General features: G+C 34.4%; 1 protein-coding gene across 2 annotated transcripts in view; it reads right to left on the reverse strand.

Annotated features, from left to right (window-relative positions):
• Positions 1-649: 649 nt before the first annotated feature.
• The window catches only part of SCYL2 (SCY1 like pseudokinase 2), a 33,612-nt gene continuing 16,889 nt past the window's right edge, over positions 650-17,372 (reverse strand). Inside the window, exons 4-19 of one of the 2 annotated variants that reach the window (XM_035336343.1) lie at positions 17,082-17,226; positions 16,383-16,532; positions 15,520-15,741; positions 14,553-14,669; positions 13,936-14,061; positions 12,412-12,588; positions 9,913-9,924; positions 9,657-9,779; positions 8,558-8,671; positions 7,949-8,081; positions 6,035-6,153; positions 5,237-5,337; positions 4,491-4,557; positions 4,296-4,385; positions 2,973-3,092; positions 650-2,359 (exon numbers count right to left, since the gene is read on the reverse strand). In XM_035336343.1, coding sequence (XP_035192234.1) covers positions 1,706-2,359; positions 2,973-3,092; positions 4,296-4,385; positions 4,491-4,557; positions 5,237-5,337; positions 6,035-6,153; positions 7,949-8,081; positions 8,558-8,671; positions 9,657-9,779; positions 9,913-9,924; positions 12,412-12,588; positions 13,936-14,061; positions 14,553-14,669; positions 15,520-15,741; positions 16,383-16,532; positions 17,082-17,226 — 2,470 coding nt within the window. In that variant the 3' untranslated portion in view covers positions 650-1,705. The remainder of the gene's footprint in view (positions 2,360-2,972; positions 3,093-4,295; positions 4,386-4,490; positions 4,558-5,236; positions 5,338-6,034; positions 6,154-7,948; positions 8,082-8,557; positions 8,672-9,656; positions 9,780-9,912; positions 9,925-12,411; positions 12,589-13,935; positions 14,062-14,552; positions 14,670-15,519; positions 15,742-16,382; positions 16,533-17,081; positions 17,227-17,372) is intronic. The other variant, XM_035336338.1, reaches the window with a different exon arrangement.

Raw genomic sequence — 17,372 nt, forward strand, 5'->3', positions numbered from 1 at the left:
TAACCTACGGTGTTTACCATGAATATTAACAGCACATAAGCATCACAATGTTTTAGGCATTGTTTTCTAAACCACAATTTCACTGGTCCCAGGTATTTTAAAATAATAGGACTAAGGCAGCAGCTATAATACATAAACAATTCTTTAAGAAATATGCTTAATGCTATTACCGCTTAGAACTGTGGAAATATACCAAAATACAAGTCACATTTACAGCATAAGGCCCTTTGGTTTCTTAAGCAGCAAATGAAAGAACAATTTCTTCAGTGAAAAGCTTTGAAAAATAAAGCATGTAGGCTTTCCATAAAAAAAGGTAACTAGTTCTTTTCTTCTCAAAATAGCCAGCTAGGGTCTCCAAAATATTACATAAGAAAGTTCCTGAAATTCCTAGGAAAGAAGAAATTAAAACCCAACAGTAGTATCTGACAGAGCAGAGATTCTATCATGGGCAAGCTGAACATCAGCCTTCTGGGAAGTAGAAGAAACTACTGCTTCATTTTCTGGAGAACTTTATTAAATTTGGAATAATACAATAAAAGGGATCTGAAATACCTGTGCATTTACCATATATTCTAGAGCTTACAAATCTGTATTTGAGAACTCACTTCATATTCATCTATCCTTCATAAGGACTTAAATTAAAACAAAATTAAAATATAATAGTTTATTCTAGTCAAGGCAATTTATGGCAGTCTGCTTTTTCACAAAACCATGTGAAACTTCTACCAGGCAGCCCTTTCTCGTCTTCCCAACAGAGCCCCAAACAACTAATCCAAGATATTTCTGTGTAACCAAACCAAGCGTAAGAAGCTGGGGCAGTCAACACTTGAATTGTACAAACATATTTTTTTTTCTGGGAGGTTCCATAACAAGTCACATTCTTCTTTTTCACACCAGTTAGAAGCAGTATCAAGGTAACCAAAACACTGAAATGTATAGTAAACACAACCAAGTCACCACGTATTTTAAAATCCCACTTAAGTGGTATGTGGCTTTTGCTATGGGGTTGGTAACAAGGATCTGACATTGTAAAATGGGTTGTCAGTTGGAGCAGAGTTCTTTACTACCTCATTGATCATCTCATAAGAGAAGAAAGGCAAAATATTTTTTCTTCGCCTCTTTCACAGTTATCAGTTAGAGATATTACTATATAGCATGGCTAACAAAGCATTCTGAGGTAACATAAGAATGTACTTTCTGCAAACTGTCATAATAGGGCATAATGACAGTTTGTGTGAAATTCAGGTGACAACTTATCAAAAAAAAGTTGAATTTAGCAGACACCAAAAAAACTGATCCACAGGACAGGATAGCACTAAGTTGTATTTGCTAGTGTTATTACCCCATAAGCATTTCTGTTTAAGAAACACAGTTTCGTATAAATCCAGGAGTTGATTGAATACACTTCTGAATATATTTGAAATTTTAGCTCCTTTTTCAATTCAATGCATGCATCCTACCTTCAATGCTCTGAAGTTGGGTAAAGAGATGGGAAATCTTTAGTACATAAGATGGCTGTGCACTTACGCAATTCCACTGCATTACCAGGTGAATGCAAAAATTAGTCTTTTTTCCAGTGCAGAAGTCTTTGTTTTGGTGGGTGGAAAGTTTCCCCAAGCCATGCTTTTATTAATCAAAAAAGATGTTAATCAGCTTACCCATGATTCAAATTTTATCAATCTTTGAAGGAAGAAAACAAAACATTTTACCCAAAAAGATCTTTTAAGTCATTACTAGCTGAGCTGCTGTTTGTCATCGTGTTTGCTGGTTGTGCAAAGTTCTGAGGAGCAAAGAAAGGATTACCCTGTATACCAAAGCCAGGCTGTCCTATCATGTTCATCTGAGGTCCCATGACTGAACTGCTCACACTTGGGGACCCTTGTGGGGGTACAAACTGATTAACCCACTGGTTTGACTTCTGTTGAGCCAACTGTTTCATGCTAACTTTGGGTTTTTGAGGACCAAAAAGATTATCTAAAGCAGACATATCTGGGGGTCTGTTTTGTTGTGTCAGTGGAGAGATTGCAGATGCAGCACTCATAGGACTGTAATTTGGCATATTGGCAGTTGGTACAATGTTCATCTTGGTTGTTCCTGTTGCACTTGGACCACTGAAGAAATTCTGAGTAGTGGGACCACTTCCCATACTGAATCCAGGAGTCTGAAAACCCATAGTAGTATTCAGTCCATTTGTTGTTACATTTCTCTTTGTGCTGTCAACAGGCGATGAAAATCCCATTCCAACACCCATAGAAGGGACAGACGAGAAGCTGTTTGAAGATGCCACTATAGCTTTGTTGATGGAATGGCTAGTCAAAGATGACATATTATCTATCAGTGTATCTGTCAAGTCTTTTGTCTGCAAAATATATAAAATGTAGTTAATATATGAAATGTAGTTAAATGCTTTTCCTGTATATGCACACTAGTAACATTAGTTATCACTGCTTCCGTGGAAGTGGCATTCATTTTCCAGAAACTGTAATTTATTGCATGGAATTGGGCATCAGATGAAGTTATATATAAGAGGAATTAGGTCATTTTCATTCTTTACTACTTGGAACTAATCGTTTTGCAGTTTTTCTTTGACAACAAAGACTTTACATCAAGTACTACGTGGTACCAAGCACACAATCTGCTTGCAAGCCCCCCATTCCTAACTCCAAGACCTTTATGTATTTAGATAAACTCTTCAGAGCATTTTTTTTTTCTTTTCCTCCCCTATATCTTTTCTAATATCTAAACAATGGTCTTCAATGCTTTTAGAAACTGCTGCAATTTTTTAGAAGTGGGAAATATTGCTAATGGTACAAATGGAAGGGAGGTCAAAATTTAGTTTTTCTCAACTATACCATTGTAGTACCAGTTGGAACAAAGGTGATTCACAGGGCAACAATGCTGAACACATACAGTAGTTGAAAGAAAAAAGTATGGCTCCAATGGGAACAGTACAATACTTTGCTGTATCTCACCTGCTTCACTGGAGGTGTTATTGCAGTAGCTTGTGGCTTAAGAGGTTGTTGGCTTTTCAGTTTCTGTGCCTGTTCTTGTTCTTTAGCTAACTTTTGCTTCTCTTCAAGTGTAAGTGATGCCTTGAAAAGGGAAAGTACTAACACTAAGTTGGACAGTATGGTTATTTGTTATCTTTATTTTATAAATAGCACTGTCAATTCAACAATATTTGGTAGAACAGAAAATATTACTTATATAAAACAAAGTGGATAAGCACAACATCTCTTACTATATATTGCTAAAAAGTACTTAAAGCAAATAAATATTAAAAGCACCATAATAAGAAATTCTGGGCAGATCTGAAATAAAGAGGTATCGCAACAAAATCATTTTAACTTTGACTTCTTAATATTGGGCATCAGAAAGTCTTCCCAGTTTTTGACTTCATGTAAGTACCTGCTGGCACTTGATATAGAACTACAACCAACAGTGGAATTGAAAGGGAATTTTATTTTAGGATTGCTTAGGAAACCTTTCAGGATTTTAACTCATCTTTATGAAGGATAAAATCATAAAATCACACAATCACTGAACGGTTGAGGTTGGAAGGGACCTTTAGAGGTCATCTGGTCCAACCCCCCTGCTCAAGCAGGGACACTCCACCTAAAATTAGGGAAAGGGTTCAGGGAAATAGAAATAGAAACGATAAACTGTATATAATCTGAGAAGGCATTTAAATAGTTAATAGCCACAAAAATAATTTTATAATTGAGTATTAACTGCAAGCATAAGCTATGTCATGTCATGCTTTTTCTTCGTTTCCTGTACTGAACCGTAACTTAACATATCCTAAACATATTAACAATCCTTAATATATTGACTGCTCTTTTTCACATTAAATTTTTACACTAGAAGTTAGTGTTGTTTACTACATGAAAATCTATTTTTGATCTTCATCTCCATTTGTGATTTTATAAATAAAAAAGTTGCCTGATCATTTTGATTTGGCAAACTAAATCCACTACTGAAGCTTTAGTTTTGCTAATAGCTATAAGGAGGAAGAAAGTGACCAAAGATTTATAATCCTAATTTGCCTACTTTGTGCAGAGCTATTTTTTAAGGAAAGGCTTTCACAGAAATTCAAGGATGTGATTTGAACATTTTTCAGTACACTTTCACATGTGAGTAGGCATTGTACTGTATAATACAGGAACAGTTTTTTTTTTAAAGCTTTTAATATGGTAAATATTTACACATACTCATTTTATGCAACCAAACGAAACTTGTAGTAGACACATAGATGTAAGAGAATTCCAGAACAAAAAAAAAAACAAAAAACATACCTTTTTCTGTTTTGATGATAACTCATTGTCTTTACTGTCAGGTCCACTAGTTAGAAGGTCCGTTCCAGTATTATTGAATACCTTGTCAATCTATTTAAGATCAAAAAAACAAAACTAAGTTATGTGAAATACTGCAACTTATTTTAAATTTTAAATTTCTACATCTAAGTAATGCAATGAAATACTGACTCTTACCTGATTACTTGTACTACTAGATCTTGCTTCTTCAGACACATTCATTTGATTAGCTATATCCAAAGATCTATACAATATTACAAAAAGATAGCTTTACAGTCACATCCACAACACTAATTCAGCAGCACAGAAAATCCTTCTGCATTTAAATAACTTTAAAAAAAAATGCTACAACAGCACTGCCATACTTAGAATGCATATAAGAGACTGGAAAATTATAATATTCTAATCTGTAAAGGTTTCCTAACAATCATTTCACGTGGTTTTTAGTTCCTCCTTTTGAATGAGGTGACACAGACTTTGGGTAACTCAAGTTAATTTGACTTAGAAACTTCAATAGTTCAAAATATCTTCAAATATTTCTGCGTTCTACCACTGCCGCTACGTTTATGTTTCTCCAGTGTGGTCTGTGTTCTCAACAACTACAGAAAAGCAACTATTCTTGGCATATACATGTAAGGCACAACTATACTAGTGGAGCTGAGTATGAACTATAATAAACTGTAACTGAACAACATAAGGGTAAAGGATTTTACTTTATAAAACCACTGATATCAAAATAACACTAACATTCCAGGACTAATACAGCTTTGCTAACAATTTGAGTTAATTTGCGCTTATTTGAGTTAATTCTCAACCACTGAGCTAAGAATTACCTAGATTTTATTGGTATGGCTAGTTTTCTCATATTTGCAAAAAAAATAATTTCTGCTTACTTAGTTCATCTCTAACATACATGCACTTACTTCTGTTGCTCTTGCATGACATGAAGCTGCTCAAGTTTTGTTTTATGCTCTGCTTCCAATCTATTAAGCATATCTCTTATAACACAAATAAAAGAATTGAACTGTAAAAGAAACGTACAAGATGTTTGGATTCTGCAGTGACAGAATTCAGACATGTATAACTTAAAAGTATCTCATAAAACTTACAGTATACGATGTGAGATAAACTACAGGCTTTTAAATTATTTATAATCCAGTCTCAATACCTTGTGTTAGATACTCAACCACAAGTGGAGTGTATACTGAAACAGTGAAAACAATATACTACTAAAAAAAACAGACATGACATAACTCAGACAGAAAGCACAGTTGAATGCTACCAGATCCGTTTCCCCTTCCCCCCAAAAAAAATCCTATTAGGTGTTCCATTTCTTAATTATTTCATAGGAACACTACTAAAGTTTTACGTTATTTGCAACATTTACATACAAAACTAAATAAAGAAACATTAAGATTGCACTTTAACTTTTAATTTGAATTATAATTATGCTAGTAGTTAACTGCTTTTGCAGGATATTTGGAAGGTGACAGTATTCACTTCAAAGTTTTATACTAGATCGGTTATTTCCACTGAGAAAAAAAACCAACATTAAGCATGCAAATACAGTAATATTGGAAGCATTAGTATTACTTTTTTTTTTTTTTAGAACAGAGAGACAAACAGCAATGTATGATTTTTTTTTTTTTCTGTGACAACAGTTTAAATATATTCTCTGCAAATTTATCAAGTAAAAACATGCAGAACATTTTTGTTCCTACCTGATTGAGATTAAGATTGTTCTCAATACTAAGAGGAATCAGATGGGGCAATACTTTTCCTGCAAGTTGTTCTTTGGTAATTCCCAACTTCTTATGAGTAAATGTACATTTGTAAATACCTGAGACACAACATCAAAATTGTTAAGTTTAGAACATAATGTGAACAAATTCCAAGTTGCACTCTATGTGTACTGATCACCTCATTATACATTGGTTCTTTGTGCGACCCATAAGAACTAAGTACTCATCCACAATATAAACACATTACAACAAGACGCTTTGCTAACGTTCATAACAAGAGAAGACCCAAAGTAATATCTGGCAGCTATGAAACCTGGTATTACTAGTCAATGTATTGATCTGGTCAATTATCTAAGAATATGTATCTTTGAAGAGATCATCAGGAGCAAATGAGTTACCACTAACTGACAAATTGCCACCAAGAAACCTGCATTAACTAAGGATATGTTCTAGCAGGACAAGTGACTAGGAGTAATTATTATGCTGCTGTAACTAACACTGATTGCATTTTACAAAGATTCTTCTTACCTAGAAGTTTGGGTCTGTGTAATACATAGGATCAGAAATCATGGGACATATTTTATTTGTTGTGAAGTCACTGAAAAAGAAACAGTGACAGGCACAAGGGATACAGCGTTAAGCATACCAGTTCCATACAGCTTCTGACAGGAGGATTCCTGTGTGCTTAAATAGTTGATTTCTGGTGGCAAACACTGAACATACAGGCACAGCAGAGGCAGCTTTCTTCACTTTCTATGGTTTGTATTAGAACAGAGCGGTTAGCTGCCCAAGAAGATACCACACACAAGATGCAAAGTATTATTATTCCAAAAAAGGGGAACTCTAGCGTAATGAATTGATTTCAACACACCATTTCCAAATGGTGGTTCACTTATCCACTGTATCCAAGTAGAATTCCAGAATAATACAACTTGGGTAAAAAATACGCTGTCCCTCATTCTTAGATAGCAAATGCAAGCCAAAGAATTGGGGATTAAGGAAGAGAGGGCAGCTGAAATTACTACAGATAGATACCCTCTTGCTGATTTTGAGCATGTTAAAATAGTTTTGCCGTCATATATTTATTACTGTGATTAAAGCTTAATGAGGATTGCTGTCTGTATGATTCAACTGTTGCAAATGGTCTTCTATCTACCACTTTGCTAACAGTAAGATAAATGGTCACTGTCCTCCACACCTGGCCACACGGTCACCTCTTTCTTGGCAGTGACTCTGGTCAACTGGTCTGCGCAAGCCCATTCAAGCCGTTAAAATCACACAATCTAAGTTAGCCAAGCACCAGCATGGCACCAGAAAAGCACGACTGGGAGTGAGGCCTCCCTCTCTAGAAGTAATAAGCCATGCCAGGTTTTGTTATTTTGTGAAACCTCACCTACATTCCATTTCAGTGCAAAGGCACTGTATGTTTGCTTAAAACTCCAACAAAATGAGTCTAAAAAAACCAGCAGGGAAGAGCAACGCACTTGTATAGACAATGATTTATAGCAACTGACACACAAGAGTGGTAAAAAAAGCCAATTACACCTTAAAAGCTCCAGCAAGGTGCTCAGCATCCGAAGAAGGGAAGATTACCTACTCTTCTGAAGAAAAGAAGCTCTGTCACTGTGTGTGGGCCATGAAAGTGTCACAGCCTAAGAACTGCAAAGAATACTCAGAACTATGTTGGGCCTTGAAGACTACAAATATATATACTAGTGATCAAAAGTACCAAAAATACATAAAGTAACTGAACTGAGACATACTTAAGAAACAAAAACAAGCAGTTTTTAATAGACGTTTTTAGCAATACACTATGTAAAGATCAATAATTTAAAAATCTCTGAAATTTAGAACATCAAAAGCATAAAAGAGAATGTTGAAAATATTAATTACCTAGAATTCCCATTAGCACTGCAGGTTCCTTGGATGGAATTTGTTGTAGAAAAGGTAGAATATCATCAAGCACAAACCATTTGTCTAAGTACTCCAAAATCTTTCCTAGGCAGACTAGTGAGTTTACCCGGACCTATGAAGTACGGTAACAACATTTTAAACAAAATCTTAACTGTATTTTGCCTAAGAATACAAAAAACTCAGAAGAAAAGCATTTCTGAAACTACAACCTTCACATCTGAATTTTCAAGACAATTTAAAGCAAACTTTTGTGTTATGAAAGGAAAATATACAATTGCATATTGCTCACAAAAAAATAGCTTTTCTACAAGAGAAACGCTGTTAACATATAATACTCTGGACCACGCTTTACCAATAGTTACAGTATTGTTAACAACAGTTGGCAGTTGCCAACAACACTTTAAAAATTGTTAAAGTAAAAAAAAAAAAAGTAAACTGTTTTGAAAAAAAAGTTAAAAAAAATCAAAGAAATTTGGGCACATTGACGAACTTTCATTCAAAAACATAACAGCAGAAAGAAACGATGCAATTAATGCTAACAATATTTTCTGAGGACTGAAAGACACAGAAAAATATTAGAATACTTACAGCAAGAGAAGAAGTTTGCAAACATGCATTTTTAATTCTTGGAATTAATGAATTTTTCATTGATGGGTAATCTATTAAATTGGCAAACGTGGGAATTATGTTTAGGCAAAGCTCCTATAAAAAATATTTCACATAAGTTTAAAGAGAAACATGCCTGTTTATTATAAAATTAGTACTAATATTACTCAAGGTCAAAATTAGTTTAAAATGTCTTTTTTTTCTGTTTAGGAAATATCACGTCCAACTAAGAAGACTCACTTAAAAATACCTAGAATGATAAAACAATGACACACAGATAGAACTAGGAAAATGTATTTGAAAGAGTATTCATAAATTTATAATAAAATACATAGATAAGAATATCTTGCATTTTCACAAAGCACCTTTACAAAAAACACAACTTATATTACAAGGGCCATCAAAATGTAATGTTTTTCTACAAATGTCAAGCCAATTTGAGCGCTATCAATAATGCTCTGCAGCAATATAACAACAGACTGAATTATAAAACAGCGTATTTAACATACTTAAACAATGAAAAAAATTACCTGTAATATAATATAATACAATACTGTGAAGACTTTGCAAGGGTAAAAGTCACATCTGTTTATCCGAATTCTTCTTTTATTAATATTGTGTTTATCTCCCCCCTCCCACTCCTGAATGCCTTTGGCTAAATGGAAGTTAATTCCAGTGGAAGTTAATCCACATCTAGTAGCAAATTCTGTTTTCAAAAACAACAAAAACCACCGTAGAAGTGTACAGAAAGCAAAAAGAGAAAAATTAAAATACAGATATGAAAAATGTCACCAGAAGTTAGTTGTACTAACGTGATTTTACAGCAAAGCAGATCTTCCCTGTTAACTGTCAACACAGATGTTCGTATCAGCGGGACCTCAGAGTAAGCCACCTATCACTAACTGGTAAGAGCATGCAAGCATGCACAGTTTCTGCAGCACATGTAACATGTCATAAAGGCATATCCTACTTTTTGCTATGGTATCTAGTTAGAATGCAGGAAAAGAGCATTAGAACAACAGTTAAGTGGTTACTCCATGTAAAATCAGGCACTTTTATTTAGAAGCGGCAATTGCTATACCTGGATCTGAATTGAAGGTGCTTCCAAGGCTCTATAAACCATTGGTAGAACACTGTTCTTTATTTCATCCGGTGGAGTTTTGGTTAGAAGCAAGTCCATTTTTTGCAGGAAGATCAGTAAGATCTACGAAAAGAAGGACAGTTCAGAAGCCAAAAGTTTTAACTCCAGAAACTTATACTTACAACTTAAAGTATATTGCATCATATCATTACAAGTTCAGAAGTTTTCTTGTAACTCAGTAAATGGTATCACTTACCATGTTGCTTGCCTGAAGGCATGGAAAACAAAAAACACTTTGACATATTATTGCATTTTAAGAACAGCAAATACAAATCAAACAAAATAATGGCTTCTAGACTAATATTCCTGAAATAAGTCATAATGACTGAAGAGGGCGTTCTTGTTTCTATTTACAACATATCTTTTGTTAAAATCAACCCACAGAAGTTTTTTACACACATCACTACTGAAAAATCTAAAGTCCCCAAAAAACATGGATCAAATGCCATCCTCAAAGCATCTAATCACAACTCCACCTGCATTCCACATGAATCTGAAATCAAAATTGGGAACAGATGAAATGAATATTACAGCTACCACATGGACATAAACTAGCTTCATTCTAGTTCATGTTGGTATTGTATATCATAAAATGAAAAAAAATAAAGCAGAAAAAACTCACATCTAGTTTGACTAAAAAGCAAAACTAGAATAGCACATTTGCAAAGTGGGATTCATTTTGCTTAGGCTTAGCCATCTAAAAGTCAGCTGCTACTCTTACTCATCCAGGCTTGATCTCCAATACAGAGTGCTTTGCAACTCATTTCAAGGTAACCATCTGAAATAGGTGAGACAACCTTCTACTGCTGCCTGACTTTCCTTTTACTTTGCTCCTTATAGAAAATGGGTTGTAGTAGATGGATAAATTGTGCTAAGTGGTATTATGTTCATAATAAAAAGCCAGGTATTTCACAGGAGAAAGTGATTTCAATTTTTAAGTCTAAAAATATGTAGCTATCAGTGCTTGAAGGTCAAATAAACAGAAACATCAGAAAGTAAAAATAGGTGTACTAGGATGTTAATTTATAGCACTCGAGTTATTCCACTCTAACTCCAAGAGCATGATATGAACAAACAGTTTAATTAATTATTCAGTGTTAATACTATAAATTCCATCATATGAAGACACTGTGAACACTGGATAACAATTTCTTCATACTGAAATGCAGTAGCCTCCCAAGATACATTCGCTTCAAACTCAAGTGTCCTACAAAAGCCAAGCAACAAGCTTCAAACAGATTTAAAACTTCCTGAGAGCATGTTTGGAAGAAAGAAACACTTACAGATGCTCCCCAATCATTAAAAAAAAAAAAAAAAAAAAAAACACAAAAAAAAACACAGGAACATGATGCTGCCAATTAGACCTGGAATTCTGTTCTCTGGGACCACAATTTCCCCCCCCCCCCCCAAATTCATGGTTTATTGAATTTGAAAACCTGTCCTAGACATCTTAGAAAAACTTTCTTAAACTATGGACTTAAACTTAAGTCCATAGAAATAAAAGTGAAATGAGTCATGTAGTACATAGTGCATATTAAAAATATCAATATATAAATATAAAACCCATTGTGCTCCAGATATAACCTTGAGACAAACTTTTTGCAGAGAGGATGTCTCAAATATTTGACGTTAAAGGTAGAAAAACACAATGTAATCTTTTAGGATGAAACAGTAGAAATGATACATTTATTGGCTTCCTGTCAATCAGACATTTTTTTCAAGATAAAAAAAAAAACAAAACAATGTACCAAAGGAAAAGAACACTAAGAAATTCTAATTCTCTGAGCTATTCTGAAGCAATACAGCTGTACTTTCTCCCCAGAATAATGGGAGTTCTCTGATGTGTATATCACAGAAATAAATCATCTATTCGTTCATTCGTATGTTTATCTTGGCCTTTTAGTGCTTTGCAGAGAAATAACAGCAGCCAGCATTAAAGCAAGGTGAACTAGAAGGAACACAGCTACTTTTTATCTGTTGAGGTGTGATGCCTAACACAGCAACAAAATTCTCAAAAATCTTCATACATGGAATTGAAAAAAAGGATGCAAATCTTTTGCTCCTTTACAGCAATGGCTTACTACTTTTATGCATGTAAAAAAATAAAACATATTTTACTTGCACTATCACAGCACATTTGTCAAATAAGATGGAAAAAGTTTGCAAATCTGTGCACAGCCTTCAAATAAACATTATTTTATTATCATAAGTAAACAGCACCTTTAAGAGAGCAAAGTTTGAACTTTTCCACCCCAAGATTCTAGCGTTACCGATCCAGACACAAGCAAAGAACATAGGTTCAGTTACGAGTACAGTATGTGCAAATATTGTACTTTACAACCATGTCGAGATCAGCTGTAATAGTTATAAAATGATTTAAAATATACCTCCTACAAGCAACTGAAGATAAGAGTTGAGTAGAAAACTGAATGTTTCCTTTATGCTAATCTAATCTCATCTATAAATGCAAATATACCTTCAGAAAACCCAAATAAAAAAGACAGGAACAGAGGTGATTTTTCTGAAAAAAATCTGTTTTGTATGATTCAAGGCTGACTGTCTGTGACAATTACAGAGCAGGTTGGGCATCCTGTGCAAAGGTAAGAGAAGAGAACTAGAACAGTCATTTTTCATGGAAGAAGCATTGAAGAGAAAATCTGTAATCTGAACTGTAATCGAAACAACTGTAACATACCTGGATTGGTTCTTGCTGCTTAAAAACAGGACCAAGATCAGGCAGAATGAGCCTGATATATTCCTCTTTGGTGCATTCCTCAGCAATTAGTAGAACATTGGGCAAAACAAAGGGTACCATATCAGGATTCACAAACTCAGAGGTCAAGCAAGGCAAAATTCGCTGAATTATAACACGCTGAGAGACAAAAACAATCATACATCAAGTTATAACATGCTGCTTTTGTATTAACCTGGTATTAACCCCCCTCACTCCTCAAAAAGACAATTTTCAATTTTGAAAATATTTTCACAGTACAGTTAAGCTAATTTAAACTGTGCTACTTTCATTACTTTTCTGTTTGCACTCAAGACACAATTGGAGAATACAACCTATGAAGGACAACAAAAAGCTATTAAACGTACAGGAAATAGGACTTTAAATCACTTATATGAATCATGAAAACTCATTCTACATACTTGGTTTTAAAAAAAAACTTCTACCACCAGAAAATTTATATATCAGTCTTTCACTACCCCATCACTCATTTTTTCTGAACAAACAAAGCTACTATACTGCCCCATAAACTCCAAGTACATTCCCACTACAAGTAGGATTCAGCTGACAAAATAAAGATAAATACAATGTGGAGGTCTACTGCAGAGTTATGCAAGCTTAAATGCTTTTAAAATCAATAAAGAGAAATACACAGCTCAAGGGCACAGTCCCTCTCCATAATTTGTTTTTAAGACAGAAAAAAAGTGAATGCACTAAAGACAATGTGGTTATCCTATCTATGCCCAAATTCAAAACATCAACGATTTTTGATTAAAGGAAAAAGCTAAATTAAAAATAATATAGCATTGAAGTCTGAATCTTGCAACTGAGTAGTTCAAAACTGAATGCAATTAAAAATAAGGAAATGTACCATGATGGTTGAGAAGTTCAGCTATTCTATTATGTATTAAACTACTTTTCCACCACTTATGCATTATGTCTTACATAAATTTGAGAATCTCACAAAAAGAAAAGGAATCAGTCTAGACACAGTGTCTAGCACTACAGAGGAGAAAAGTGGAATGAAAGACCCTTTGAGGTTTCTGGGTACTGCTAGTACAGCAAAGCATTTAGCCTGTTGAGGGAAGGAAGCTTTACATCCTTCAACATTTAAGTGCCATAAAGATGGTGAAGCAATCCTACATACAAATTGAGAGAAAATGTGGCAAGATAACTTCAAATAGTTACGACAGCATCTGGAAACAAAGGGAAAGCCTTGTAACTGGGGAGAAGATAACGTCCTTTCAAAGTGGGATGAACTACAACAGGACATGCAGCCAAAGATTCCTTACACATGCACAATTCCTTACAATGGCACAATTTGCCATTTCATGTTCCCAAATTTATTGATAACTGAGAAGAATTTCCACATATTATTTTCCCATCTCCTCTTTTTTCCTACTGTTCTATTCTGACAACCTCATGGCAGTCCGTTACGGTACAACACTACGTATTTTTAAACTATTTCAAGAAATCATACAGACATACCTTAGGCAGCTTTGGCAGAACCTTTGGTAGCCCTTTAAAAAACTGTGATTTCTGAAGGTTATCCCTTTGAAATAACGAATCAAAATACTGAAGTGTCACTGCTCCTACATCATCAAAGAACGGTATCTAAAAATAAGAGAAAAAGTTTATGATCTGGAGGGATACAATATTGGTACTACTACAAAGATTCCATACACAATCATATTTTTACCTTCTCAACGCATTACAGTAAGCCTTTACAATGAAGTAGCTGCAATCAATGATTAGAAAAGTAAATTTTTACATACTAAGTATTGTAACATTCAAAAATAAAGTTAATCCTGAAATTCACTGCTCTTTGTCATTTCATGGCTTTAAAATCCTTCCAGTACATTTTTAAAGACTGAATTTAATAAAATGGTTTTAATAAAAGGTTAGAGTAAGGACAACTTTAGGCACCAGATAACACTATTATTTCCCAAGTAATTCAAAAACATGTAACATTTCAACCAAAAGATTAACAAGATTTAAAAAAAAAAAAAAAAAAAAAAAAAGACTTTAAAATAGCTCTATTGTTTCTACAAGTCAAACACTATTTTCCCTCTTTCCTATAGCCACTATAGTTTCCATGAACTGACCTTAGTCATTTGATCTGCATCTGGTCTGACTGCTGGAGCTACATTTAAGAGTAGCTTTACATGTTCACGCACTTCCTCTGGTATATTCTGAAGATTACTGGAGCTTAAACGGCTCAGCTGCAAAAGTAATGAAAGCACATGCACCATGAAGTCAGAAAATCCTGCATATGACTATTTTGAATATACATTAGGACTATACTTTGTCCTCTTGCTGGTTACTCTACCCACACCTTTGACCCCTCTCTCCTCCCCTTTCATAACCCATTAGCTTCTGATACCTTGATTTTCTTTCCATATCCCAACAGCCTACCTGTGTCAGGTCACATCCCCCTGTTCCCTACTTCTAATTGTGTTCAGGTTATTAGAGAACACAAAACCAGTATTTTTAAAGAGGTACACATTATTATCTGAAGTCTTGTTTAGACATTAAAATACAGTACATAAGATTAAGACAACGGGCACCCAAAGAAGATACAAAGAAAACTTGCACATGAATGTACATTATGCCAGCTGTTCCAATTGACTGTCTTCTGTTAATGTTCATAGTCCACAAAGAATGTGAAATAGCTGGTAATTAAATGGACATCTATTGATCAAATCACTCTAAACTCGGCAATCTTCACCAGTCCTACACATTCATTGCTTTCTGTTAAACACTGTTCGTCCTGAGAGGTAAAGCATTTATACTACAAGACCAGCATTCAACATGGTTACAGAGCAAACAGCTGAAAAACAAATTTTGTAGTTTTTGAAGTTGGTACACTTAACTTCCTCTACACGTATTTTAATTTTCCATATTTTACTAGGATTTTTTTTCTTATTGTAAAGACAGCATACAAAGTAAGATACCATTATTGGATTGGTTGTGGTGGAACACTTGGTATCATGTCTAAGATATTTAAATCTGCTTTAAAATAGTCACTTTTCAAATATGAAAATCAATGTATAATATTTATAAATAGAATACCTGATCGAGTTGTCTACTAAAACTTTTATAAATATCCTGCTTGTTGACCTCAAAAATTGGTTTCCCTTTATTAAACACTGCATACATAACAGCTCCTAGGGAGTACATATCACTGGCTGTCTCACAGCTCACAGAAAGAATGTATTCTGGTGCCAGATACTCAGGATTTGGAAGACACAAGGACGGCAAGTTTGGATCCCATTCCTTACAAGGGAACTTTGGCTACGAGAGAAATAAAAAAGTACACTTATTAGGTATTATTTTTATAGAATCTAAATAGGATACTCGAGCAGCTAAAAAGGAAAAATTAATCCACTCAAATTCAATTATGCATGAAACAGAAATGGAGCAAGGCAAAACTATTAAGAATTTATGTCTGTAACTTCAAGTGATCAGCTCACGTAGTTAAGTCTGAGCAGTAGAATTAGGAACAGCAATGCGAATGCGATAGCACTGCTGTAAAGAGGGAAACGAACAATCATAAGGAATTCATTTCAGGAGATAGCAAGCAGGCACAGAGTGGATGCAACAGAGTAAATTATGTAGGCATGCCTACAGATGAGCATTCTCCTGTACATTCTGCAGGTAAGCAGAAGTGCCACAGGCACTTTCAGCTCGTCTGAGACCATCACTAGCCTATTCTGAGCCTACTGAGCCAAGTTGGCCTCTTTCTGATGACCAAAGGCATCAGTCCAGACCTGTACCATATGTTCAAGCTTGTACCGTATGTTCAAACTTTCTGCCAACAAAATAGAGGTGAACATTAAATAAATGTTTCTGTATTAAAATGCAAGCTCAAGAACCTGGTTTCAGATAAAAATCTGAATCTGAAATTTAATAATGAAAATATAACGATCTATTACCTCCTGTTCAGATGGATTTGTTGACTGGATACAAAAATCAAAGCCTGTAATCTTCCATGCTCCACTCTTATTCAAAATTATATTTTCAGGAGTAACATTTCCATGGACCATCTTCACACTGCTATGCAAAAAGGACAAGCCTTCAGAAACCTGTTAATAAAAGATTATTTCAAGTTAAGTATTTCCCTAGATATGCTGTACAACATTTATAAAATTTCTGTCATGTCTACAACCTTATTTCTTGTGGTCATGGTTATATTGATGTTAACCAAGAAGGAGTTTTTCACCACTGACTTTAGACTATGTTTTAAAAATTATGTATGAAGGAAATTAAATACAGAGGTAGGCAGCAGATGAGATTACTGACATTGATTAACTATCAATGTTGAACAAAATTTTCATCCAAATTAAACCTGAAAGCTATTGTTCCTCCACAGAAAGTAAAGATTCACAAATGACAGCTATAGTACAAACATTTATATAGAATATAAAAAAAAACATTCAGTTTATTTTCCATGTCAGAGAAAGCAAAAAGAGCAGCAACTTACAGAGCCTCCGGTATCCATCTTCTCTTAAACTTATAGGGATCAGGCCACAATCATCTCTCACTTCACAATTATTTGATTTACAAGGTAAACTTTGTAAAATAATGATTAATACTAAAAGCACAAGAAAATTTTAAAGGCAAAATTGCCATACCTGAAGCAAGCCATATTTGGTCTCAACATCATAAAGTTTGTATTCTTTAATGTCGGATGGTAAAGGAGAAGGTAGATTGTCCCAGCTGCCAAGAACATTAGCTAAACTTGCACACACTGGCTCTGTACAAAATGCCAAGCAGTCTCTATAGATAAAACAGATTAAAATAAAGTTTCTTGTAAATAAACGTAATAAAACTCTCGACTGCAAACAAAGAACAATACAGACATCACATCACACATTATCAGACTTGGTATTAACCTAAAAAATGTCTTTTATTTCAGGTTTTGA

This window comes from Oxyura jamaicensis, chromosome 1, assembly GCF_011077185.1.
Source record: "Oxyura jamaicensis isolate SHBP4307 breed ruddy duck chromosome 1, BPBGC_Ojam_1.0, whole genome shotgun sequence".
Lineage (NCBI taxonomy): Eukaryota > Metazoa > Chordata > Aves > Anseriformes > Anatidae > Oxyura > Oxyura jamaicensis.